General features: G+C 47.7%; 12 protein-coding genes across 12 annotated transcripts; 6 read left to right on the top strand and 6 right to left on the bottom strand.

Annotated features, from left to right (window-relative positions):
* Positions 1–545: 545 nt before the first annotated feature.
* Positions 546–1,607, top strand: FSST1_005058 (uncharacterized protein; the record flags this gene model as incomplete). The annotated part of the gene is made up of 3 exons (XM_083231295.1): positions 546–772; positions 821–1,292; positions 1,344–1,607. The coding sequence occupies 3 exons, from the start codon at positions 546–548 to the stop codon at positions 1,605–1,607; spliced, it is 963 nt and encodes a 320-aa protein (XP_083088488.1).
* Positions 1,608–2,607: 1,000 nt separating this feature from the next.
* Positions 2,608–4,418, bottom strand: FSST1_005059 (uncharacterized protein; the record flags this gene model as incomplete). Its single annotated transcript, XM_083231296.1, has 4 exons — positions 2,608–3,649; positions 3,707–3,885; positions 3,936–4,046; positions 4,104–4,418. The coding sequence occupies 4 exons, from the start codon at positions 4,416–4,418 to the stop codon at positions 2,608–2,610; spliced, it is 1,647 nt and encodes a 548-aa protein (XP_083088489.1).
* An 891-nt stretch (positions 4,419–5,309) lies between these two features.
* FSST1_005060 (uncharacterized protein) lies at positions 5,310–6,659 on the top strand (the record flags this gene model as incomplete). The annotated part of the gene is made up of 1 exon (XM_083231297.1): positions 5,310–6,659. One exon carries the CDS (start codon positions 5,310–5,312, stop codon positions 6,657–6,659), a length of 1,350 nt encoding a protein of 449 aa, XP_083088490.1.
* A 438-nt stretch (positions 6,660–7,097) lies between these two features.
* On the bottom strand, positions 7,098–8,541 carry FSST1_005061 (uncharacterized protein; the record flags this gene model as incomplete). Its single annotated transcript, XM_083231299.1, has 2 exons — positions 7,098–8,137; positions 8,196–8,541. 2 exons carry the CDS (start codon positions 8,539–8,541, stop codon positions 7,098–7,100), a joined length of 1,386 nt encoding a protein of 461 aa, XP_083088491.1.
* Positions 8,542–9,185: 644 nt separating this feature from the next.
* FSST1_005062 (nucleoside 2-deoxyribosyltransferase domain-containing protein) lies at positions 9,186–9,671 on the top strand (the record flags this gene model as incomplete). The annotated part of the gene is made up of 1 exon (XM_083231300.1): positions 9,186–9,671. One exon carries the CDS (start codon positions 9,186–9,188, stop codon positions 9,669–9,671), a length of 486 nt encoding a protein of 161 aa, XP_083088492.1.
* A 1,924-nt stretch (positions 9,672–11,595) lies between these two features.
* FSST1_005063 (uncharacterized protein) lies at positions 11,596–13,281 on the top strand (the record flags this gene model as incomplete). Its single annotated transcript, XM_083231301.1, has 2 exons — positions 11,596–11,644; positions 12,104–13,281. The coding sequence occupies 2 exons, from the start codon at positions 11,596–11,598 to the stop codon at positions 13,279–13,281; spliced, it is 1,227 nt and encodes a 408-aa protein (XP_083088493.1).
* A 911-nt stretch (positions 13,282–14,192) lies between these two features.
* On the top strand, positions 14,193–15,242 carry FSST1_005064 (nucleophile aminohydrolase; the record flags this gene model as incomplete). Its single annotated transcript, XM_083231302.1, has 1 exon — positions 14,193–15,242. The coding sequence occupies one exon, from the start codon at positions 14,193–14,195 to the stop codon at positions 15,240–15,242; it is 1,050 nt and encodes a 349-aa protein (XP_083088494.1).
* A 508-nt stretch (positions 15,243–15,750) lies between these two features.
* Positions 15,751–16,389, bottom strand: FSST1_005065 (uncharacterized protein; the record flags this gene model as incomplete). Its single annotated transcript, XM_083231303.1, has 2 exons — positions 15,751–16,092; positions 16,147–16,389. The coding sequence occupies 2 exons, from the start codon at positions 16,387–16,389 to the stop codon at positions 15,751–15,753; spliced, it is 585 nt and encodes a 194-aa protein (XP_083088495.1).
* Positions 16,390–17,216: 827 nt separating this feature from the next.
* On the bottom strand, positions 17,217–19,010 carry FSST1_005066 (GPI-anchor transamidase subunit GPI16; the record flags this gene model as incomplete). Its single annotated transcript, XM_083231304.1, has 2 exons — positions 17,217–18,202; positions 18,248–19,010. 2 exons carry the CDS (start codon positions 19,008–19,010, stop codon positions 17,217–17,219), a joined length of 1,749 nt encoding a protein of 582 aa, XP_083088496.1.
* A 255-nt stretch (positions 19,011–19,265) lies between these two features.
* Positions 19,266–20,131, top strand: FSST1_005067 (LUC7 domain-containing protein; the record flags this gene model as incomplete). The annotated part of the gene is made up of 2 exons (XM_083231305.1): positions 19,266–19,622; positions 19,676–20,131. 2 exons carry the CDS (start codon positions 19,266–19,268, stop codon positions 20,129–20,131), a joined length of 813 nt encoding a protein of 270 aa, XP_083088497.1.
* Positions 20,132–20,418: 287 nt separating this feature from the next.
* Positions 20,419–21,534, bottom strand: FSST1_005068 (uncharacterized protein; the record flags this gene model as incomplete). The annotated part of the gene is made up of 1 exon (XM_083231306.1): positions 20,419–21,534. The coding sequence occupies one exon, from the start codon at positions 21,532–21,534 to the stop codon at positions 20,419–20,421; it is 1,116 nt and encodes a 371-aa protein (XP_083088498.1).
* Positions 21,535–22,190: 656 nt separating this feature from the next.
* FSST1_005069 (uncharacterized protein) lies at positions 22,191–22,729 on the bottom strand (the record flags this gene model as incomplete). The annotated part of the gene is made up of 3 exons (XM_083231307.1): positions 22,191–22,283; positions 22,345–22,440; positions 22,502–22,729. 3 exons carry the CDS (start codon positions 22,727–22,729, stop codon positions 22,191–22,193), a joined length of 417 nt encoding a protein of 138 aa, XP_083088499.1.
* Between the last annotated feature and the right edge of the window lie 2,345 nt (positions 22,730–25,074).

Consider the following 25,074-nt stretch of genomic DNA (forward strand, 5'->3'; position numbering starts at 1 on the left):
GAAATGCACCTTTGTCAGAAATCGAGGAAAACGGTGAGAACAAGGCTGCATTGAAATGTACCGTGTTTTACAGCCAAACCGTTACATGTACCTGACGCCAAGAGAACGGCCAGACCCGTGAAGAATGTCAAAAAATTACGTAGATACCAATCAAAATGTATAGAAGTGGTTATAAGTGGGACTATGCACATCTTGACTATTTCAGGCTAAGAACAGGCCAACATGTTGGTGGAAGTATGAATTGGGGGTACAACACTGGGGCAACACCACAAGACAACGAATGGAGCAAGACAATCTACATGCAAAAGACATGATGGAGTGAAAGATGGAATCTGCCTTGCCAAGTACTACCGTTGAGTCATGGTCATAGCATCTACCTCGGAGAAATGCCTGGCCACATCCACATCTTCTGCCTTGGCATCAGCGGTCAAGTAAGGAAGACTACTGGACTTTGACTATAAGTTAACTCCTCGCCGCCGTCTCTTCTGCTCTTCACCACCAACACTCACTACTAGTCTTTCGCTTTTCATCATAAATACTGCACCATGGTATCTCGCCTCAGTCACGTCGTCTTCTCGACGACAGCCATGCTTCGTCTTGCCACCGCTACCTTCGTCGATTCGCCCAACGATCCTATCCCGAAGAAGTGGGAGAAATCTCTACCTATGGCATGGGATAACACCGAAATAATGTCAAACGCCATGTTCCCAGATGGGCCCGGCTTCACAGAGTATCACAACTGGGCTCTTGACCAGATCATCGATGGAAATGGGTATGGATGAAGTGAATTATTGCAAAGACCATTACTGATGTATATTAGCACTGTCAATGTTTGCATGAGATGGAACTCGGATAAGGTCCTCGATGAGGAAACCAGAAATTATATCCACACCCAGCTCGTTCAACAATATGAGCAGTGGCTCGAGTGGCTCCCAGGCTGGGATAACTTCCCCTTCAAGGAGGTCAAGCACAATGTCATCGCATGGGCTGTAGCCAACGATAGCCAGCTGGTAGGAAACCGCGATGATTTCCACGTCTACACCGAGTTCAAAGACGATGATGGAGTTCCTACCTGCGATCCCGGTTGCTCACGACACCTGAACTCTGACGGAGACTTTTCCAAGTGTGGCCGCGGTGAAGAGAATCGATTCCAGCAGTATTTCCTGGTCGACAAGAGCTGGGGCGAACACAACATGGGTGCAGCTAGTGGCGAGGGCATCACTATCAGCGAGTATGGCTGGGACACTGTTGGAAGCCAGTTGGGTAACTGGTCTATCTTGGTTCACGAGGTGGTGCGTTATTCACTTCTCTTACATTGGCATCACAAACACTAACATTCTTAGGGTCACACCTTTGGCCTACGCGATTACGTCAACGACCACAGCAACAAGACTTCCCTCTGTTCCATCCTGTGGCTTCCACCCAACCTCGACGAGCAAATGGTGATGGAGCCTACGGATCAGGGTGCTCATCTTCCCAAGATCACTCGATTTGAGGGGTGGTTCGTTCGTTATCTTTGGAGTCGCTTCTCCCGACTTCGAGGCTGGCAAAATGATGGAACTACTTACCCTACTACCCCCGAGTGCCCTCCTGGGTCATTTAAGTAGATTAGGCGATGGACCTGGCCATCTTGGAAAAGGGCTTCGCCCTGTTTGCATTAACACTGACTTTCTCTTCTCCTTCTTCTTTGAGAATATCTTGCGTAGTTCTTATCAATTAAGCATATATACTACTACATTTAAATTTTGGGAATATTGTATCTTACTCAAAGGCAAAAAAAACCTTTGTCGATAGTCCAAGTTGTTAATAAAACATTGAAGATGCTGATAGCTCACGCAGCAAGGATTGATCAGATACTGAAATGAACATTAAGCACCGAAATGAACGGCATGACACAGCACCAACTCTCTGGAGCTCTATCCCTGTATCTGCTTTAACCACTTCTCCCAGCAGAACAAAGATATTGAAATCTCAATGCTTTCTCTATCATCAAATATTCATCACCTCATTGATACTAGATCGTTACATTTACTACTCTTGTCGTGTGTTCTTCGAAGAGATGGGTAGTGCAAGAAGTAGTTAATTCCTAAACCCATCCATACATCTTGGCGTCTGGCTCTTGATATCTCAGGGACTGTCCCGTGCATGGAGTGATAGAGCTGCCCAGGCCGCCTTTGCCGATGGATGGAGTCAAGTTCGGCCCTCGAGACAACACTATCCTGATAAGGGGAATTATACCGAAATATGTTAGAAGGTAATAAAACAGTGGAATCATGAACGAACTGAAGAAGGGTTATTGTCCTGGTTAGAGCTGAAGTTAATATTGAAGTGGTGAAGAAGCGCAAGAGTTCATGGAAAAGTTTTGCCTGCCCACAGCGATGTCGCGCGGTGTTTCAGTTCATTTGTAGCGAGAACTTAATTAATGAAATGCTGTAGAATCAAAATTCCCAAGATGCCCCTGATACACTCTAATATTCCCCACTGTCCATGCAATCTATGCCTCTATGCAATGCCGAATCGTAAATTTGACACCTTGGAACCCTTTTTCTCTTCCTGGTATCAAACACAGAAATACTACTTCTACCCCATCAATCATGTCAATTATGCTCAAAAGCCTTTTCCTTGTAGCCCACCATGTGGACGTCCTTCAAGATACAAGTCGTAAACCCCATCGGCTGAAACTTTCTGACTTCGGTATATCCAGTCTGTCTCGTTAGGACTCCCGTCAGCAGCCATAGCACGTAATACTTTTGCCATGGACGTCGCCCCTCCAGGAGGTATGACCACCCTCGCAGCCATGAAAGCGACAACCACGCTGAACACGAACTGGAAGCAGACGATGACAGTCAAAACGATCCATATGTAGTCCCAGTGGTCGACGTTGAGACTAGATCCCTTCGCGGGCGGCAATCCGTCAACCATGATATGTTCATTGACCTTTGCTACCATTGCGATGACACCTGCTGCGAAGCGCGACACTGTAAGCTCCATCGCCTGTGCCATACCCTCGAGGGGAGTTCCAAACGGTGACTGAACTGGGTACACTTGGTACTGCAATTCAGTGTCGTTAAATGTCGAATTGGCTGCGAAGCCTTGAAGAGCGATAGCATGGGATGCCAAAAGCCGTACGTGTTCTGATACCTCGTGTTCCGGTATCGTAGCGTTAGCAACAGAACCTACAGTCGTATTGCACGTGTAAAACCAGGGATCTTTGGTCGATGTCTCAAACGCCGTGACGGTGCTGCAGCCAGGACCACAGGTAAAGGATGTGTTGGTTATGAAGATTGTCTGTTCGGTCACCGCGGTCAATGGAACACTGACACGAACGGTTTCCCGACTACCTCCATTGGTGGCATTCTTTCGATACTCAATCTCAGTGGATGACCCGTCGCCACCACTTACCACAGGATATGCTTCGCACTTTGTGGACACAGTCATCTTGCGTGGTGTGGCTACTATTATCGGTTGCCATGATGACATATCAGCCAGTTCCTCCTCTGGATCTGATGGAACTGATGATTCGACGAATATAAAATCGCATCCTTCCAAGTCGCAGAATAAATCCGGATCAGAGGCGAGTCGTAGGTCACCGATTTGGGGTTCGAGGCCACGAACTCCGGTCAAGTATGTGAGTGACATGGCACCGTACCTATTGAACATCAGATGCTGACACTACAATCTGGGCAAGCGAGGTATTTGAACTTACATATTGGCAGCATATTCTTGATCGCTTCTGGACTGACTATTGGAAAAGACGAATCCAAGAGGCTGAACCGCAGACATGTTGGCTATTGACACGTTGCCAGGTGCCACCTGCAGGGCAAGTTTGTCTGACACATCCACCGAGTAGAACAAACCAAGGACAGCGAGGCCTATTTGCGAGGCCTAGTGATGTCAGTACTTGCGTAGTCGGCAGTCAGGTGTACAAAACTCACCACAAACACTAAGAACCAGGACAAAGCGGTGACATGGATAGTGATACGGCGCGAGCTAAAGGCCATCCGCAAAATAGCTAGCACGTTTTCGGCCTCTAGGATAGCTTCTACCTATGGGAACTGTCAGCCTACAGGGCATGTCGGAAGGATGAAAGATGGTGTGTATACCTTTCTGCGAGATCGGCGTCGACGGGACAATATCCACCACCGTGTATCTTTGGCCAACTTGTCGAGACTGCCAGCAAATGCCAACCCAAGAGCGATAGTAAGTCCTGTGATCCAAACATTAAAGTCGCGTGTAGCCGGTTTCGCCATGATGACCATGCCTTCGGAGTAGAACCACAAAATCTTCCAGATTGCGAGGCTGAGCAGTAAAGTGACCAACCATCGCAGGAAGACTGAGAAGAGGTACTTCCAGGTGGCAGTCCGGCTGGCCTGAAGCCCTCTGAAGCGGGTTTCTTCTTCCATGGGGACGAATGACATGGTGGCGGGTATTGATAGGGAGGATTGGAGATGGCAAATGCGAAGGATTTGAACGAGAATTGTAAGGTACTGTCATGTTTATTCGCATGATATTTTTCAGATGCCCTGTGCAACTGGAATCAAACCAGTGGGTTTCACGTCAATTCTGTCACCACGGACCAGGTGGATGGGCTTCAAAGCACCAGAGAAAATGACTGTTAGAAGCATAGGTGCCGAAATTAGTAGGTCAGGTTCCGCCGATTAGATCGGGCTTGTTGAGTTGTTTATTTTTGTACTGTAAACCTCATAGGCCAACTCTTCTGATACCCACTGAATGGGCTCAAGGTGATATATGATTGGTTCCTACGTAAAAAGGTGACAGTCGGGAATACCGAGTGACTCCACTAGATCAGTGTTAGTGTGACATGGATCCCAAGGAGAGATTCATATTGCGATTACATCGTTTCATTGACAAGCAAGCCAACCAAGGCTAACCCGATCGAAATCAGTTAGCCTTTGGATGGGTCCCCCTTTTGCACTACAGTCATGTCGCATATGTCTACAGGGCACAGTTTCTGCCGCTTGTCTTACTACTTTACATTGATCTTCTTACTTCCTATAGGTTATTTCGTATCGGCAGCACACCTGCATCAATGTCGGCCGTCCAGGTAATGACGGCCACCAGGGCTAGATATACTCGTACATCTGCCCCTAAAAGCCGCAATGGGTGCATTACTTGGTACGTTTAATCACCTTTCCATCATTCATGCTTGAAACTAATCTAATTTTTGCCACTTCGCAGCAAGTAAGGATCTCATGACACTTTTTTAGTCAAATACTTATCAGCACAGAATTCGCCATCTCAAATGTGACGAGGCCAAACCAACATGTGAACGTTGTTCCAAGGACAAGATGAAGTGCGATGGTTATCCGCCACCGAAACCTCCCAAGCCGCCTCGAAAAAGAACCAAGACAAAGACAGCACCGGTCAAGTTGACGCTGATACCACTGGGAGCTCCCATCCATGATGTTCCTTCTTTCACAAGCCACGAGTCCCCATACTTTCAGCATTTCTTACAACTCACAGCGTCGCAACTCTCACTTTCTGCAGAATCGACCAATTTCTGGATCAGATATGTTCTTCCCATGGGACACAAGCATGAGTCAATTCGATACAGCGTCGTTGCTGTGGGCGCCTCACATCGGCTGTTCATGGCTCGGGCAAATGGTCACCCAAACATCGATGAAATACAAAATTTCATGATTCAGCAATACAACAAGGCAATCGCGTCCATTATCCCAAGCATGACAGCAAATTCCGCCCAAAATCTACATGTTGTCATGATATGTTGCCTACTGTTTATCTCCTTTGAACGTCTCACGGGCCGGTACGACGAATTTCTCAAACATCTTCGCGCGGGATTGGCATTGTTTCACTCAAAGCTACCATCATCAACTTTTGAAGACCGTATGATAACCAATAAGCTTGCAGAAATGTTCTGCAGGCTTCAAGTCGAGTCTTCCAACTTTATGCCGCCTAACGAAGCGACCTCGGGTGTAACACAGTGGTACCGCAAAAATGCAACCCAAGACTCACAATCGGTCGGTTCATTCAGCAGTCTCGACGAGGTGTCTCTCGTGTTGCGACAGTTGGATGTTCTTCAAGACGAGAAGCCATGGCATTACGAGTGCAGCGACGAAGGCGACAAAGAGCGTCTCATGGCCGAGGCAAGCCACAAGCTGCAAGAATCCCTGGACGAGTGGACTGTGCGACTGGATGCATTTTGTCATCTCAAACCAGGAGGCTTGTCAGAAAGAGAGGTACAGCAGTACGACAACTTATGTCTGCGACAAAGTTATTGGCAAATGGTGATCGACTCTTACGAAAAGACGGATGATGAAGCAGGCCCAAGTCTTAAAGTGTTCGAACCTTTCCTAGCAGCAGCTCGGAAAGCAGCAGCTCCTATCCTTGCCCTTCAGCAGCCAACATACTCACTCGACGGAGATCTGATCTCAGGCTTAACTTTCATTGCAACGGTTACAAAAGATGAGGAAGTCAAGGTACAGGCACTTGATCTACTGTGGAGGTTGAATCGTCGCGAAGGACTTTTGGACAGCCGCGATGTTGTTGAGATGCATGAGCTGTCGAGGGCCCTTTCACAACTGACAGTGACACGGAGCGTGGATGAAAATTGGAAGCCAAAAGCGACTGCTGGTATACCCTTGATCGTTGAGAGATTGCGGAAATACCTCGGGACATGAGACCAAATAGAGAATAACCGGAGAAATAATCACCGCCATTCTGAAGGACAGCGCAGCGAGGTTTTGAAACGCTTGTCGTTTTCATTGGAGGCAAGTCATCATAAAATGTGTCCGGAGCTTGTAAAAACTTCCCACAGTAACAGAATGCTCTATCTCTTACGCAAGTAGAAACTCGCCATATCGCAGGAAGAAACAAGCCAGCACCACAAACATTGTGAAGAAGGTGTAGTTATAGAACAGTCACAGGCAAAATATTTGCAGAGAGTTCTAGCTACAAACAACACGCAGGCAAATTCAGATAGCAATTTCATGGTCGAGATACAGTAAACTAATGGTGGTAACCAGAGAAAACCCAAACCTGAGTGAAGTTACAAACTAGATGACTCATCCATCATTGTCTCCCAGCGCCAGGGCGACTTTTTTGCGTCAGAAGCGGTGCTACTCCTCTTTTTTGCGCCCGAAGATGAGCGTCCTCTTTCTCTTCTTCTTTTTCTTCTTCTTCTTCTTCTCCTCCTTCTCCTTCGCCTCCTCCTTCGCCTTTCTCTCGTTTTCACTCTCTTCGAATGCCTCATCCCTCGGCTCTAGAGAGCCATTTCTTTGATTCTCGCCAGTCAAGTGCCAAGCACGCCCAGCGCCACCACAAAGAGCTGTAAATGTGACACAAGCCCAATGAATCTTGACCACGGACTCAAATAGCTTCGATTCTTGTTCTGGCATTTGTATCAAGACTCGATGTCCTGATGAAAGGGAGGAAGACGATATCGCGGACAATTGTTGTTGACAGTCTGGTTCCGGGGAACAGTCTCCGTTGGAGAATTTGCGGATTTCATCGACAAGGTTTGCCTTTTCATGGTTGAATTTTTCGGTGTAATCTCCGTTGATGAAAGTGTTAAGATCCATGGGTTGATTGAACCTTCCAATAAGTCTAGGCATCCAGAAGAATTCCAATAGCACTTCAAAAGTTGTATCGTCCAGTTGTGATCTGCTGATAAACTTGAATGCACATAAACCTTCCATAAGAAGATCACGAATTACCTTGTCAACGCAGATCATATTCCAAACTCGATGAGTCTTGCCAAGCTCAGAAGCACTATGGAGATCGTGTAAAAGGTCAATATCGGTTAAGTAAAGGCATCCCGCTTCCAAGTTGCCTGTAGCATCATTGTGGGTCGCGTTATGATTCCATTTCTCAGGAATGAACCAAAAGACAGAAGGGTTGGGTCTTTGAGTCAAAACACATTGATTTGCATCGCGCAATCTGCAGTTGGTTTGCTCCCTCTTGCCTTTATTCTTGGGAAATCTCGGGTCACCCGTGTTAGTTACGAAAGATGAACGGGAATGGATCGCCAATAAAAAATCGTTGTAGCTCATATCGGACTCCAGCTCGCGGCTGGCTTCTACCGTCTTAGGCAAGGCGTGTATCCATTTCTCCCTTTTCTCTCCTGAATCAAGGTTGTTCGGGTTAAGGTGAAGCATGTCTGCAATCTTAGTTAGCTGAGTATTCCTAATAGCAAGTAAGTATTTAAATGCTCTTACAGTGTTTACAAAATGGTGAGATACTCTTTAGTCGTGTCTCCAGGACTTGAGGGAGGTGACTCTCATGGCAAAGGTAACCTTTGATCTCGAGACTTTCGAAAGAGATGAGTAGGATTGTGGCAAGGTGTTCAACTCGGATACAGAACTTAGAGTTAAACTGCCGAATGGTGTCCTGAATTTTGTTGGCATAGTAATATCGTTGCTCGGGGCTCTCGGGTTCTTCAAGAAAAGCGACCGGAAATGGAGTGACCGCAGATGGAGTGATGGACTTCGGTGAAGGATCACCGGTGTAATCCCACACTGCGGGGCCAATACCAATGGGGATAGACGCGATAGACTCTGCCATGTTGTTGGGAGACACAACGCGAAAAGATGAGTGAGAGTGATGGAAGTTGACTGACTGTGGAAAGGTTTTGGTTTATATAGCTGGATGAAAATGAGAAAAAGTATGAAATTTACATAACCCCGCCTTTTGGGTGCCTGGGGGGCTTCTCAAAGTCTAATCGATGCAATGAGACTTGGTTGCCTGGAGCTTCGTTTCACTGATGCGTAACACAAACGAGGATATAAAGCCCGTGAATGGTTTTGACGTTTGTTTAAACTGATACCCCACCGGGTATCAGAACAATTAGTCGCAAGAAACATAAAAAAGAAGTTAGTAGGTCACCTGTCACTTGGGAGGCTAAACTTTTCTGGTACTCACCAGACAACACAGCAATTGTGCTCAACAAGGTTTGTACCCTTCTTTTTGGCTCCGCGAAAAGATGCCTTTAGATTGTACATCATGACCTCACTACCTAGGTTTGGAAATCATGTGACGACAGTCTACTTCCGCCTCAATTGAAACCTGAGCTGATGGTGCGACTGCGTCAAGTGATTTGTACCACCATCCAATCATAATGCAACATATAAAGATGACAGGACAAATTGTGAGAAGCGGGGCTCGGCATCATTCAATCGTTTACTTGTCATAAGTAAAGAGAAGTGAAGATGACTTCGCAAGCTATTGTGGTCATGGCGCCGCAACCAACAAACTTGAGCGAACAAATAACATCCATCTTTCTCGCGGGCGTTACAACAAGCACAGGTGAGCCAGATTGGCGCCAAGCCCTCACAGATGCGCTGAACAGCTATCCCATCGCAATCCTGAACCCGAATCGACCCGACTGGGACAGCACATGGAGAGAAGATTTCTCTGATAACCGATGGGTGGAGCAAGTCTCGTGGGAGCTAAATATGCAAGAAACCGCAGACATCGTTGTCTTCATGTTTCACAAAGCCACGGAGGCACCGATAAGTCTCATGGAGCTTGGCTTGGCGGTCAGGACAAAGTCAGTCATTGTCTGCGCCCATCCTGACTACAGAAAGAGAGGAAACGTGGACGCCGTGTGTCGCAGGTTTAATGCAAAGTTGTTGAGCACACTGGAGGAACTCGTGGATTGTTTGATTACAATGCTGGACCGGAGATTAAAGTGACCAAAACCCAAGGAGTCCTATCTACGGTGATGAATTATTGATACTGAATAGAGGAGAGCAATTAGAACGGCACTAGAGTTTGTGATCCGTCTTGATGATGAAATCGACAAGCACATGACATCTGTTCTCCCGTGGCCTGATTAATCTACCAAGGCTGAAAGGCCTTCTGTCGTAAGACCCCGTCTCCAACTGAGACACGCGGCGGTCTTTCGCAAGTCCTCTGCGGGCGACGGATAGACACAGGAGCAATGAAGCCTGGCTCATCATCTAGCCATGACTCAATCTTCGGACAGCAGCTACTGTGTAGCAGAAAAAATGGCCGCCTAAGTCTTATAGTATAAAAATAAATAGTCCAAGAACTATAGCCTAAGAAGCATAAAGTGACCCGCTAATTTCGTCTCATATGCTTCCAGAGGTCAATTTTTCTAATACCCTGAGGAGCAGTCGTTAACACTCTCACTAGGGCTCCACGATCTCCCAAGGATCGCCGGGGTCTACAGATGACGGACATTGTAAACACGCGCGGTGAAACATTGTGTCATCCTAGAATCCCGAAATAAGAGAAACCAGGAAGATTCGTTGTCAATATATGCTTGTTACCGAAAACCTAGCCCAAAGCTGTAGCATTCCTGACCTAGGTGGTTGAATTCGACATGAGCTTTAGGGTATCAGAAAAATTTGATCGCTGGGAGCATAATAAGAGACGAAATTAGTGTGTCACTTTATGTCCCTTACGCCCTGATCGGCTCGATACGTCCGTACAAGCACACATCCGTGCAAAAGATATATTGCCACCCGCTAATTTCTCGTATGTACCTGGTCATCGGTGGCTTGCTGTACTAAGCCCAGTCGGTCATAGGGGGGATTGGGCGGTCAACGGATCGGGAAGGCGGTTTAGGCTATAGTTCTTAGACTATTTATTTTTATACCATAAGACTTTGATCAGGACGCCATTCTTTCTGCTGCCCAGTAGATGAGTACTTATTAGTTGCGACCCCTCATTCTAATGCATTTATATACTAGCAATATGGTATATGCGAATAGCACAGCTCAAGTTAAATGGAGGATACACTTCCAGTAAGAACCAGTAGACTTATCAGGTCTTCAATGCACGACAATGCATTTCGGCAGTGTGCTGGACCTGAAACATTCTCAATCCACGATGCATTGACCTTCCGCCGCTTGCCGCGATTGACGCTCCCACTTTCAGTCACGGATTGAGGTGGCTATCACGCTGATCAATGTATCCCCAAAGTAGATCGGAGTGAAATGAAAATCTTGGGCATCTAGTTAGCGAGTTTCTCATTTGGCCATCACCAGATTTCTGTGAATCACTAACATTATAAAATTTGCCTACAACAGTAGAATGCCCTACCACTTACTCAATCGTCGGAACTCACTGGTTCACTACACCGTAGGAAGAAACAGCCCTGACGTGTGATAGATGGCCCGAATATTTGTCTTCCTTATCCATCCCTACCTATTCAAACCCCTCGTTCCAGTGCATCGGCCCTCTTCTGGATCTTCTATAATACAAAAGGCTTCATATCCAGATATTACACTGCAGCAGAATGGTCATACTATAGGCGGTATAGTACAGTATTCATAAGAATGGTATATCAACCATCTTGAGCTTCGGAATTGCAGAATAGACTTCTCACAGACCATTGGAAAAATTATCCGATTTGAACACATAACCCAATATTGATAAATCGAATGACGTTACTTGAGTTAGACTTCATAATTAATTTATTACTGTGTTGTAAGACGATGGAGTCCTAGAGTTGTTACATTCTCCCCTGAGTAGAAGGAAGGAAATTGGCATAATACGCAAACAATTTCGGGATTACACATAGCCGCATACCATTCATTCACATGGCAGCCGTGCGCTTGTGCGAAGGAAAAGACAAACCCGCCACGGAAGATGAGTTGTTCAAACACACCGTTTGAGGACGAGGAAACTGGCATGGGGAGTATGTTATCGTCTGACCAAAAGAACCAATCATGGAGCAGGTCAGTGTCAATTCGTTCAAACTACTTGAGACTATATGTTGAATGTATCATTTGGAAGAGTTATGAATGGTTGATGTCAATGTCATACAAGCAGAAACTAAACAAAATCACGTCAAAGTAGTACGAGATTCTGGTTGACCATTTTAGAAAAGGCATATAGACAGGTAACCTTCTCGACTTGACTTGTCTCGCACTTCTTTTCTCACACTTCTTATTTTACATTGACTACTCACTGTTCATCACTTACCCCAAGGTATCAAAAGAAATACGGAATCAGTAGGTCACTTTATGCTCCTTAGACCACAGTTCTTAGACTATTTATTTTTATTCCCTAAGGCTTAGGAGGCTAACCTTTCTACGACTATCTAGACAACCCCCCGAATCTAGTACTACCCGTCATGACAGACAATAATACTCAGGGGTCTACTTTTCCACCAGACCCCTTCTATCTTCGGCCGATGAAGAAGTCAAGGAGCACGTGCAAATTCTCGAAGAGGCATTCAGGAGTGTTCGTCCGGGCATACCGATTCCCAAGGACGACATTGCCGTTCTAGTCCAGGATGTTGAATATGGAAGGTACCTCAAATCCCTCGCAGGCACTAGACCGAGACAGATCATTCAATCCGTGGACAAGCATATATTGTTGTCTAAGGAATTCCTTTCGTCGACATCTGGTTCATTGGATCCTCCAAAGCGGAAAGACAATTTGGACATCCAAGAGATCATACAACAATCGATGTTCGAGGAGGGCGTAAAAAGAATCTCTGATGTTGACAAGGACGAAGCTCTCAAGCATGATGGCTACAAGTGCGTTTTGACAGGTATGGCAAATCCCGAACTCGCTCACATTTTCCCACATTCCGCACTCGGGGAACGCCCAAAAGCCGAGAACCAAGGCAATAAAAAAACCAAGAACCCAGGCGACAACCGTGCCATTATGAGTGCCTGCTGGGACGTGACGGCGACGATGGTCGATCGGGACTTCCACGATACATACAAGAAAAACATCGATGATATCAACGACCATGGGTTTGAATTCCCCAGCAATGTGGTGTCCATCGCACCACATATGCATAATTGGCTGGACAGAGGGTTTTGGTCCTTCCGGATGCGAGCTGACACTGAGGACGACGGCGTCGAGTTCACCTGGCTCCCTGGGGACTTTTGCGACGAGAAGAAATTCCCCGAGAAGGTGTCGGACGTCAACGAGTACATTGAACTCATGTTGGAAGTCTTGGAGAACCGCCGACAAGAAGGATTCCCGGCCCGAACTCCGTCTGCGGGGTGGATCGGAACCCACACGCAAGACGGCCGTCTACTCCGGACCGGCGATGTCATTACCATTCATCACGCAACCCCCGCTAACAGGGTATTTTTTCGGGATATGGTACGCCTCCAGTGGGAGTGCATGGTCCTCCTAACGCTGCGGGGCGTTACCAAGGGAGACGGTTCGCGCCCTGATGGCAAGAACAAGCCTGGTAAGCACGATCTTCCTGACTCCCAAGGGAAGCCAAGAAAAAGTGTAAGACTCGAGGAAACATTCAAAGGTCTCGCGGAAGGTTTCAAGGGCAAAATGAACACACTGCGCGGAGTTTAGGGGATGAGGTTGACTCGTCGGCAATGTTGATGGTGAAAAGTTATTTCTTGTATTTCATGTAATGGTCTATGGTTTATGGTTTTATGTATTATTTTGTGATTCTATGTATTGGGTTGCGTCTTGTTTTATGATTTACAAGCACCATACTTTTGAAAGATGTGTAGCTATGAGGATATCTTCTATGATACCACAGTGAACAGCCTTGGCCTTGTTGATTGATACCCAGCTTTTCTTCTGTACCGATAGAGATGAGTGTTGAGATCAAAAGTGGTTTAATCCTTGGTTATCTCTTGCCCAACTTGGTGGACAGCAGAAACACTAGCCTTCGACGGCCTCAGGAATATAGCCTGAGTACCTAGTTACCTGGTATAAATCGCTACTAATTCCATCTCTCATGCTTCTGGCGGCCAATCTCTCTGGTACTGACGCTAGGTACCTATCCAAGAGAACTCGCCGGTCATTGCCTGCCTAAGATGAATCCTTCACGGATGACCCTCGGATCATCGTCATTAGAAGGTACCTCGCGTCAATGGATCCCTGTTATCACCAACTCGCTGGGATGGCTGGTTGTCAGCTAGTGATATTGACCCAATTAGCCTCCACCTGTTATCCCTATAACGGGGGCTTTCGTTTTTGGGGCTTTGGCTTAGTGGTCCATACGACACTGGCCAATGGCTGCCGTAATTTATGTCTCACAACGTTCTAACTTGGACAAGTCTATCACGTTACTCGACTGCTGAGGCCATGAGAGAAAATTAGTCCATCACTTTGAACACTGTTTCTGGTTATATTTGGTACTCCTAACAACACGACGCTTATCAGAAACCGTCGGTTTCGGAAGGTCGTATAAGATACGTCACTCCGTCCTTCAAATTTATCCTACAACAACATCATCAACAACTCTGTCAAAAATGACTCCCGTCTCCTCAATATTGAAAATACTATCATTCTCGGCTGTTGCCCAGGCGGGTAATTCGCCAGGTCTTCCCTTTGCCATTAACACCTGGGGAGGCGACTTCACTGCTGCTACAGACGCCGCATTCAACTCCCTACAGATACCCAAGACATCGGCAATTGATGCCGTTGAAGTTGGTGGCCTAACATGCGAACGCAACCAGTGCGATGGTAGCGTCGGCTATGGAGGTTCTCCCGACGAAAACTGCGAGACTACGCTCGATGCAATGATCATGGATGGAGATACCATGAACACTGGCGCTGTGGCAGCCCTGCGGCGGGTCAAGGATGCTATTTCCGTAGCGCGACATGTTCTCGAGTACACCAGTCATTCACTCCTTGCAGGTGATCAGGCTACCCAGTTCGCCATCGAGAACGGCTTTAAAACGACGAATCTCACGACAAAAGCGTCTACCAAGAAGTGCAAGGAGTGGAAGGCCAGTAAATGTCAACCCAACTACCGCCTCAACGTTAGCCCCAATCCCGAACACTTCTGCGGCCCATACCGTCCTCTGGCGAAGAACAAGCAGACCCCCCAGCAAAAGACTCAATCTTCACACGATACTCTTTCTCTCATCGCCATAACCAAGGACGGAAGTCTCGCCGCTGGAACAACCACAAATGGCGCATCACACAAGATCCCTGGCCGAGTCGGCGACGGTCCCATTGTAGGAAGCGGCTCTTACGCTGATAGTTCCCTCGGTGGTTGCGGCGCCACAGGCGACGGTGATATTATGCTCCGCTTCCTGCCCTGCTACCAAGCGCTCGACAGCCTGAGCCGAGGTCTATCTCCCAAAGAAGCAGCCGAAGACGCAGTTCTGCGCATGGTTCGCAAATACTCTGATCTTAAGAGTGGCATTGTCGTGGTTGATAGGTACGGAAACCATGGCGCTGCGGCGAGTGGCTGGGACTTCACCTACAGCTATAGAGGTGGCAAGATGAAGAACACAAAGGTGGTCAAGGTGAAGCCGGTGCAGGAGGTACGTATTGAACTGAGGCGGTCGTGATGAACGTGACTGACACACGTCTAGGTCTGATCGACGAGTCTATTGGTGTTGGGTCTTTGTGTTTGCATTTCTCGTCGGCGAGCGTTTACGTTACTTCTGAGCTCCACCAGGCACCAAAAGTATACAGAGTTGAGATCTCCAATCTCGCATCTACATCGATCACTTTATTTTGCCTTGAAACAACGGAGTCATATTCTCTGCAACCCGAATGGCGTCTAAACTATCATGTAGCTGAACGTGATGGTGACCTGGATTGGGTGGAGGTCATTGTGATGTTAATACACGATTTACCCCATTAGTGTGCCAATCCGAAGTTAAACCACATTACACGATAATTCAGTGACAGCAAATTCAGAAAGAGCTTCGAGATCGTGTTTAACTGCAAAGAAATAAACCTTCAAAAGGCTGTCAACCACAATTGCCCGAAACAATGCAGACATATCTCTCCCTTGAACTCCCAATCACATCGTCACTGTCCTTTCAGATCCTTCCCTGCATAACACATCACTTATGTATAAGCCCAAGCTGCAAACTTGTCTCCCGCAGTCTGAATCTCAACACCCTCGACCTTCAAGCATCCCTTTCCTCTGAACAAGCCCGTGGTTGCTTTGAGCACTGCTTCCTTGCTAACAGGCACGTTTCTGGCTGTTGGACACGCCCAGAGCCCTGGACTGCCATTCTCGGGTGACCACATGAGTATCGTGGCAGGCATCTTGCAATCCGAGACAACGTGCGCGGGACGAAAACCACCTACTTGAGAGCCTGGTGGACGTAGAGCCGAGTGCGGGGACGGATACGAGATTATGCCGTCGGGCGCGACAAAAATGAACTGGCCACCTGGAACTGCAGCCTACCGCCATGAGCGGAAATTAACCTAAGACAGGAGGGGACGTGAGCGACTCACTGCAAGTCCCGTCATGTTTGCATTGACTTGTGTAGACTTTCCATCGGGACACTCAGTCACATTGTCAAGACCGCAAAAGGTGCTGGGCTGCGAAGCACCGATGATGAAGGCCCTATTCCGAGCATTGACGACACGTGCGTGGATCTGAGGAGTCTTTGGTGCGAAGACAGTGAGAGTGTAGTAGGCGTCTACCACAGCGAAAGCTATGATGAGAATGAGGAAGGCGAGTAGATTCGGATTCATGGTTGCGAGGGCGCTTTTAGTCTTGACATTAATTTTGAAGATACCAAAGTCGAAGGAAGTGGCGTTGAAATGATAATGTTTCGTTGCGCGGTAAAGTTTGTGGTTGATGTTTGTCGAGATTTAGGCTTGACAAGCTGTTAAGGAAGGAACGAGGGAAGCAGGGTGCAAGTCTTTTCTACTTGATACCTGAACACCTCGATATCGTGGTTACATCTCGCGCAATTGCCTTTAAATAGAAGAAATCATGGCGATATGATATAAATAGCTATTTGTTCAATTAACGTCAGCTCATTCTGAGTATAATAATGTTGTTGCAGTAAACGTACCATCGTACTGGGAACATCACCGCTCTATGCTATCCTTGAACCTTCAGCAACACGAAGCATCGTGGTAGCCGTCACAATCCCCAAAAGAGGAGGTAAAACATTGAATGATAGCATGGCAATTGTTCGCAGCATATCGCGCACCATCAATTCCCAAAGCACCTTCAGCCATGCTGTCAGAGGACCCTGAGTATACGTACGCTCTTTCACGTCATATGGAGCCCCAGCGTACTCAATCCAGAGATGCGATAAGCTCGTGTCAGTGTTCCCTAGATCAAGTCACGCGGTCCGATTATATCTCGGAATATGGCACAGGGCAGTTACATGCAACGTTCGTCACTAGACGGTGAGACCGAGAGCACGATGCATCACTTCAACCCTGACTGAACGACAAGAGCCCATGTAGTTTGATCCTGAGACCCCGGTCCAGCTGAAACCCAGTATCACGGTATTTAACATGCTTGTGTATTATAGATAGTCAAGAAAATAACTCATACATCATATCTATTGCTTCCCAACATTTCCTTTTAATCTATGAATAAGTCCCATAATCTTGGCCTTCAAGGCCATCCCTTGCGCCTCATCAGCGCCGACAAATCTTCTCACAAGGATGTTGTACAACCCTCCAAATGCAAGGGCAATTGCTGTTGATGTAAAGATAATAACATTGTACGGCATGCTGAAATCTGGCGTGGGAAGGTACAGAAGAAGCGTCGTAGTGCGGATGTTGAGGACCTTGGGCTCAAGCGTGGTGATGACTGCGGCAGCGACATCAAAGCCTCGATTAGCATCGGGAGGATATTCGGTATATCGTAGGATGGACTTCTCAAAATCGTAGGTCAGAAAGACGGTGCAATGCGGAGGAATGCGCATGCGGAGTTCGAGCTGTGTACCTCGCGCGCGGTCGAGAGCAGGGCGGTAATAGATCTCCTGGATCAGATCCGACGAGTTTGACAAGGGAGCATCAGCGATACGGGCCGAGAGGGTGTGAAGGTAAATACGCATGAACCAGGGTAGCGACTCCATGTAGACGAACTCAACATCAGTGTCGCTGGGGTTGCTCAAGATAGCTTGTACACCACCATGTTCCTGGCCATGACCGTTGAAACTGCGATCAGCGTATAGAAGAGGCGTTTCGGGCTTGTTCAAGATCTTGTCCTCATCTTGTGACTCAGGCTTGACGAGCATGAGAGCTAGTTCAGAATTGGCATCAAGATTATAGCATCGAGAGTTTCCATCCTCAGACCTAATCTCGCGGGCACCCTCGGTTGTGTAGATGTCGCGGGATCGGGGGATCTGTATGCAGACGGGAGGGATACCGGGGTCGGTCAATGGGCATGTTCCTTTAATGGATCGACCGAATACTTGAGATAAACTCCAGTCTTGGCCATCGAGGCTGTCGGCGGGGAAGCAAGTGTTATCGGAATGGTATGATTTGGAGGTATCGCAGAGAAGCTCGTGAGCAGGAGGGGGTCTTGGGATAGGGTTGTCTAATGATTGTTAAAAGAGTCATCGGGCAGGTTAAATAAACATACTTTGAGGTCTCTTGGAGCGGTTGATATCGAGAACCATGTCCACAGTCTCCTCCATTTCCAGGAAGCATTCGCCATCCGCATCACACTTGGGTCTGACGTCAATTGCCATGCTCTGATAAGAGGCATCAAAGAGCTTGTGCCCATCCAGTAGCGTTGCAATTCCAGCCTTGCCCTTACATGGCAGCAACTTGAGGAAAGGCGTCAAGTTTTCTGTGCATACGACTTCATGTGGTAAAACACCATGGAGAAGTCTTGTGTTGGCCAACGAGGAATTAGAGTGGTGGCCATCGGGCTGGAAGGACATGACGGGTCGAATCGTTCGGGTCTCGTCGATAAAGTTGAGACTGGCACAGAATAGTCCAGACAGAGCGTTTGTCAGAATCAGCCACTTCTCATCAGCTTCGGCATCAGTTTCAGCATCCAACCAGGCCCACAGCTCAACACCAGTGCCTCCCTCGCGTGTCCCATCCCAAGGCCTAGCACCCCACGACTGAGCGTCCCATCTTCCTAGTGTAAATCGAAGATGTAATTCTCTCGTACCGGCGTATTGTAGGATCTGAGCGAGTGATCGTGGAAAGAGTCGAAAGTTGTGCGCTTCAAAGTCGGCGATCGAAGTATTGGCTCGGAAGTTGAAGCTCGCTAGAAGCTGGGACAGGGGTAAAGGTCGAAGCGTTAATTGTTCGTGATAGCCCGATGCAGCGGCCGAAGTAAGTGCCAAGCCATTTGTGAGGGCTAGAAGAAGATAGGCCAGAAATCGGCGCATCGTGAAAAAGGTTAAAGAAGGTGGAAGCCGTTCAGGACTTCACATCGCACCCTTGGGAAATCGACATGGAGTGGTAGCTTGGAGAGCTCCCTCGAGTTGCGACGTGGACGATTCAATGCAGCAAGCGGTGACAAGAGGCAGAAACTTAGCTTACCGGCGCGCGCTTCCTCCACATACCGTCGCAACCTGGATCTTCAAAGGCCCCGCCAACTTTCAACATCTTCAATTACCAATCTTCAACGAAAGACACAAGTTATGGCCGCTGAACAGAGAAAGCTGCTCGAGCAGCTTATGGGCGCATCGTCAACATCCCGCGCGGCTCAGCTATCTCTCACAGACCCCAAAGTCTGTCGTTCCTACCTCGCAGGCACCTGTCCACACGACTTGTTCACGAACACGAAGCAGGACATTGGTCCTTGTCCAAAGGTGCACAATGAGGGATTGAAAACCGAATACGAAGCTCTATCAGACAGGGAGAAGCAGAAATATGGATTTGAGTACGATTACATGCGCGATCTGCAAAAGTACATCGATGATTGTAATCGACGAATCGATGCTGCGCAGAGGCGATTGGAGAAGACACCTGATGAGATTCGACAGACAAACGTTCTGGTACGTCTTGAAATATCGTGTCCCTTCCTCCATCCAAATGCTAACCATCACAGCTCAAAGGCATATCCGAGCTCACAGAGTCCATAAACAACGGCCTACTCGAAGTCGAAGTCCTCGGTTCCATGGGCGAAGTCTCCCGCGCCCAAGACGAGCTCTTTCGCGTCCGCCAAGCCTCCCAATCTAAAGCCGATCGCGAAAAAGAGCTCAAGGCTCTTTCCGACACATCAGGTCCTTCAGGTCATCAGAAGCTCCAGGTCTGTGACGTCTGCGGTGCCTACCTTAGTAGGCTTGACAACGATCGTCGACTGGCGGACCACTTTTACGGCAAAATGCATTTGGGGTATGCGCAGATGCGAAAGACTTACGATGCATTTCCTAAGGAAATGAAAGGTCGCTCGAGGGCGCCAATGGACGACGATGGTCCTGGCATGGGCGGGCCTAGAGGACCGCGCGGTTCAGGAGGATACAGGAGTGGTCGCGGTGGAAGGGGATACAGGGGAGGATGGTAGCTTACGACTAATATTTGCTTACTGGATAGTACCAAGGCGTTGGGGCGCTATTTAAAATAGACGGAAATCAAGAAAGAAAGAGTTGGTTTGGGAGCATGGATGACAATACCCTTTCTAGACCGAGCAGCTCAGCGATAGAGCGAACGAAAATGAAGGAGGATTTTTACAATCTCGCTTGAACTATTTATGCTGTCTAATCATGCTGCCTGTGGTATTTTCCCAATGTTCTTCGACTCCGTTACCAAGCCACACCAAACCTTCCGACTCTTTCATTTGTAACCATTCCCCTACGACTTTTTGTTCAGCTCATCATATTCATCCATCTCTTCATCCCACTTTCCGCCAGAGAGTGGTGGCAACGGGGGTGGCAGGCCAGCTGCGGCTGCAGCGAAGGCTGGCTTGTCGTTAGCCGGAACAGGTACGCTCTTCTTGATCTCACCAGGCAGAGCTGGGAAATCTTCAGCTGCCGGGATGGCTTGTTTGGGCGGTGCTGGAGGCGCACCCTCATGGCCACCACGTCCGCCTCTGCCTCCTCTTCCTCCCCGGCCACGACCTCTACCCCTTCCACCGCGATGTCTGTCATCGAGAAAGCGATCCACATCATGTTCTTCGTTGTCCCTGGTTGCATACCGACTTCCGCTAATGCCAGCGTTCTTCGTTCCTCGAATACCACCGTTTGCGCCACGGAATCTTCTGTTCTCTTCCTCTTCCTGGGCCTCCTTGCCTTCGTCCCATCCACCCTCCTTCATACCCATAGCCTTGAGCTTCCTCTCTCTGTTCTTAGCGCGCTCATCCTCCAATTTACGTCGATCCTCCTCATTTCGTTTGCGTCTCTCGGCGTCCTCAGCGCGTCGCTTCTTTGCCTCCTCCATACCGCGAGCATATGCAGCAGCATGGTCCTTCTCGTCCTTTTCGGCCTTTTCAAACTTGCGCGCCTTCTCAGCATTGATAAGCTTCATTTTCTCCATCTTTTCAGCGAGCTGAGCCTCGGTGAGCTTCTGTCGTGGATTTGCGCCGGATTGAAGACGAGCGGCGTTGTTATGTTGTAAGCCATGAGTCTTCTCACGAGGAGCCGTGGGAGCGTTGGGAGGAGCGTTGGACGTGGGTTGGGAAGGTTGCTTTGTGGGCTTGGGCGCTGGGGCAGGAGTTGGTGCGGGAGCTGGGATTGGTTTGTCGGCGTATCGTGACGAGGAGAGTCCTTGGGGTTTGGGGAGGGGTGCTGTAGGCGTTGGGGTTGGGGCTGGCTCTTCTTGAGGCGCTGGAGATGGTTGAGCTGGCATGGCTGGAGTAGGCTCAGAAGAAGACGAGGCTACTTCGGGGATGACGACAGTCTCGCTCTCGACGGGTTCGAAGTCATCGTAGAAGAGGTCATCGTCGGTACGGCCTCCAAATTGGTCATCCATGACGACGGTGTGTTGCGAGTATAGATACTGTCAAGTAAATAAGAAGCTTTGTTTCCAAGAAAGGCAATTGACAGTGCGACGACACTTATGGAGTATGCAAAACCCAAAATTTATATAGTGTCCAGAAAGGGAGGAGGGTGATGGTCGCAAACAATGTTGTTCAAATGATACCCCGCTACCATAGTGCGGAATTGAAAGGCACAGCAATTCCAATGTGGGGGAGGACAGGACCGCGCAATGAGTGGAGCCGGCGCAGAATTTCGGTCTAGAGTTTGTCCGATTTCGGTGAGCTCGGTGAGCTCGGTCAGACTGGTAGGTCTAACGACTGATGCGATGACACTTTTCGCCTGCCTATTCCAGCTGTTATCCAATCCTGCACCGTCTACTTGAAAGTCTTGTGCCGGTGATTGTGGTTTTTCTCTTGGATGAGCATATTTCTACTATGACAAAATTAGGTGTTGTGGTGTATGAGGGATGATTATCACAGCGATCGATTGTTTCCTTGCTTACAGACAGGTTGAGCACTGAGGATGTCGAACAGAGTAACTGTGAAACGAGTTTTCGCTTAACGGGAAATTTATATATACCATGAATCACTGTCACTGTGTTCTCATTTACTCGTTTTAAAATAAATATCCCTTGTTGTTCCATTCTTCTTATACGTTGACATCCATCTCAGCCTCAACGGCTCCACGTCGCTTGTGGTATGTTTGCTTGAGAGACTCAAGCGAACGGTCGGGAAAATGGTCCTGAAAAAATAAAGTCAGTAATCTCAAACTTTGTAAACCAGGAACAAGCGAGTTGAAATACCTTGATTTGGATCCAGGACAAGCCATTACGCCTCAAACGGATGAGGCGTTCGAGCTCCGCAGCAGACCAGAACCTGTAGGTATGGGAGGTGGCGACCTTGATAGAGACCAAACAGTCAGCATTGCTAAAATATCAATGGAAATATATTGCCACTTACTGTGGTTGTATGGGAGGCACTTTGGCTGGTGCCATCACCAGTGGACAGGGCGGATGCAGGAGCCGCGTTGCCAGATGAAACCTGGTCTTGCGTAGTCCCAGCGGAGTTGGCAGCCCATGGGTGAATGCCGGGCTTCTCGGGGAGAGGTGTTCGGCCACAATCGAGAGCCCGACGCTGCCAAGGCTTGAGGCCTGGCTGATGGTTTGGCGCAGAGGCCTTCGAAGACATGGTGTATATATGTCAAGTGTTTAGTTGTTTGAATGAGTTTGTTTGTCAAGTCGAAAGGGGAAGAGAATACGGAGAAGGGCAAGGAAGATGATATAAATACATCTTAGAGATCGAAGCCGCGGACCTGCATTGTAGACTAGTATAATGAACAATAAACCGTTGTGCTAATATTTATTGAATTGAACAATGCCTGGGATACCATGGCAATTCATTGTGAATAGAACCAAGTACTTATGTGGAGCCTTTCCGCATTATTTCAATGATGAATAAGATAATAAAATGAAGAACCAGTGAATAGCGATGATTGACCGGGCTACTGAGATGAAAATATTGTTAATACAAACGAGTTTGTCGTCATTGTGGTTTTTCATCCAAAAAGGGATGGAGCTGAACTTGGCTGAGGTTGAGAATATAAAGCAGCGACATTCGTGCCCGGAATAATGCAATTTGCAAGGGATTTTGACTGTGGATGAAAGGGCGATCGCCGATATATCGGGAGATTCACTCAAATCACCGCGCGACGTGCTTCAACTCGTTTCCATGGCTCTAAATGGATTCACTCGCCCCTTCACCACCAACAATCGGATTGGTGCGTAACATGTTATACTTGGTTTGTTCCCACGCGGACTCGTGACACATGCAGTCTCCATATTCGGTGACCCTGGTATCCTCCCAGCATTATTGCTGTCTTCTTCGATGGCCACATCAGGGTAGCAAAAGAGTCAGACGCTGGAAGCATAAGAGACAAAATTGGTGAGTCAGTTCATGTGATGTTGGCTCTGTTCTTAGTTCATTTGTTTTTGTTGCCTGAAGTTCAAAGGTCAAATTGGCTGCTGATACTAGGGCTCTCTGTGGGCGTATGACTATGTTTCTTTCCTGGCTATTAAGTTTGATGCTCCATGGGAGAAGGAAACCTAAATCGACAAGCACAGTTTTGGGAAAAGGTTATAGAAAGTAAGTCCTGCAGCTTGCTTTATTATTTGTTTCTGCACATGCCAAACAGTTTAGGTTTCTTCTCTTACCTTTCCCAGACCGCCGTCTTTGTTATCCTATTCATCATAACACCGGCAAAACTGTTAATAGGCATATTTTCAATCACCATTTTCGACAAACTGTACAATCAACACGTTTCAGTTCCCTGTTGAGCTGAGTGCGATAGATTTGCATCTTCTTATTTCGAACACCGGACCAAAACACTGAGGCAGATTCGTTGTTTATCTGGACATTCCACCGCCCACATCAACTTACTGCAGCTTGCCAATTATCCCACAAAGACCAAAACATTCAATTCCATCCAACATCAAAATTCTTGGAAACCATAATGGCGACAACGCGGATACGGCTTAAGCCATGGCAGCAGAAGGCCTTGAAAAACGGAAGAACGCCCCTTCCTGAGTTTCCTGGCAACAGGCTCTGGGCCCAGAAAACTCAGAGCGAACCTACCCCACGCCCTGCTGAGAAAAGGCTACTTGGTGAAAAAGTGCTGGTGGATAAGACAAGTGGGAAAAGAGGAAGGTCTACAAGTCTTGAGACAGTCTCTGCAGAGTCGGCCGAAAATTGAGTCATCGTTTGTTACAGGCCTGGGCAGGAACGTTGGTGATTTTGATGGGCAGCAGCTTGACGTGGTTTGCGACGAGCAAAGGATAGAGATATGCAGTGAACGAGTCAGTTTCAATAAGGCTTCATTCGATCGAAAGTTAAATCAATGAGAAGTCCGCTCCAACTTGGAAGGTCGGGAGATGGCGCGAAAATCGGCATGTACTCCATCTGTGTGCCGGTATCATTAGAGATGGTATAGCGATTGTTTTGGGCCGCCTTACTACAATATCCCGAGTGCCCAGCACTGTTTTAACGAGGAACAAGATGATGTCCAGTTTCGCAAGGAGCCTATTTCGTCACCTGATGGGAAAAGAAGCAAAATGTTTTAGAGCGATTGGACAAATGACAACGGGCCCAAGCGCCGACTCTAATCCAAGCTTGGCATACATCAGGATGCGACGTGTTGATGTATTAATTAAAACAAGTGTGATTATAAAAAGGAAAAAGAAAAGGCAATGTCATATAATCTGACATAATTTCATAAAGCAGGTGATATGCGCCTGTTATTGGAATGCGTGTACGTGACTGGCCCGGCTGTGTACCGAATCGGTACTAACTTATGAAGCCATCGCGGGCTCCATTTTATAATCGTAAAATAGTACCTACCTACCTGTCACATGCAAGGTTGAAGATAGACTAATAAAAAAAAGACATCTGTTTCCAAAGAACGTAGTTAGATTTGTACCAAATCACGAACACCAATAAAAAGCAACATAGAGACATAAGGTCAAGGTATTGTTCAACGT

The sequence above is a fragment of the Fusarium sambucinum genome, chromosome I (genome assembly GCF_050947815.1).
Source record: "Fusarium sambucinum isolate potato_lamoka chromosome I, whole genome shotgun sequence".
NCBI classification, from domain to species: Eukaryota; Fungi; Ascomycota; class Sordariomycetes; order Hypocreales; family Nectriaceae; genus Fusarium; species Fusarium sambucinum.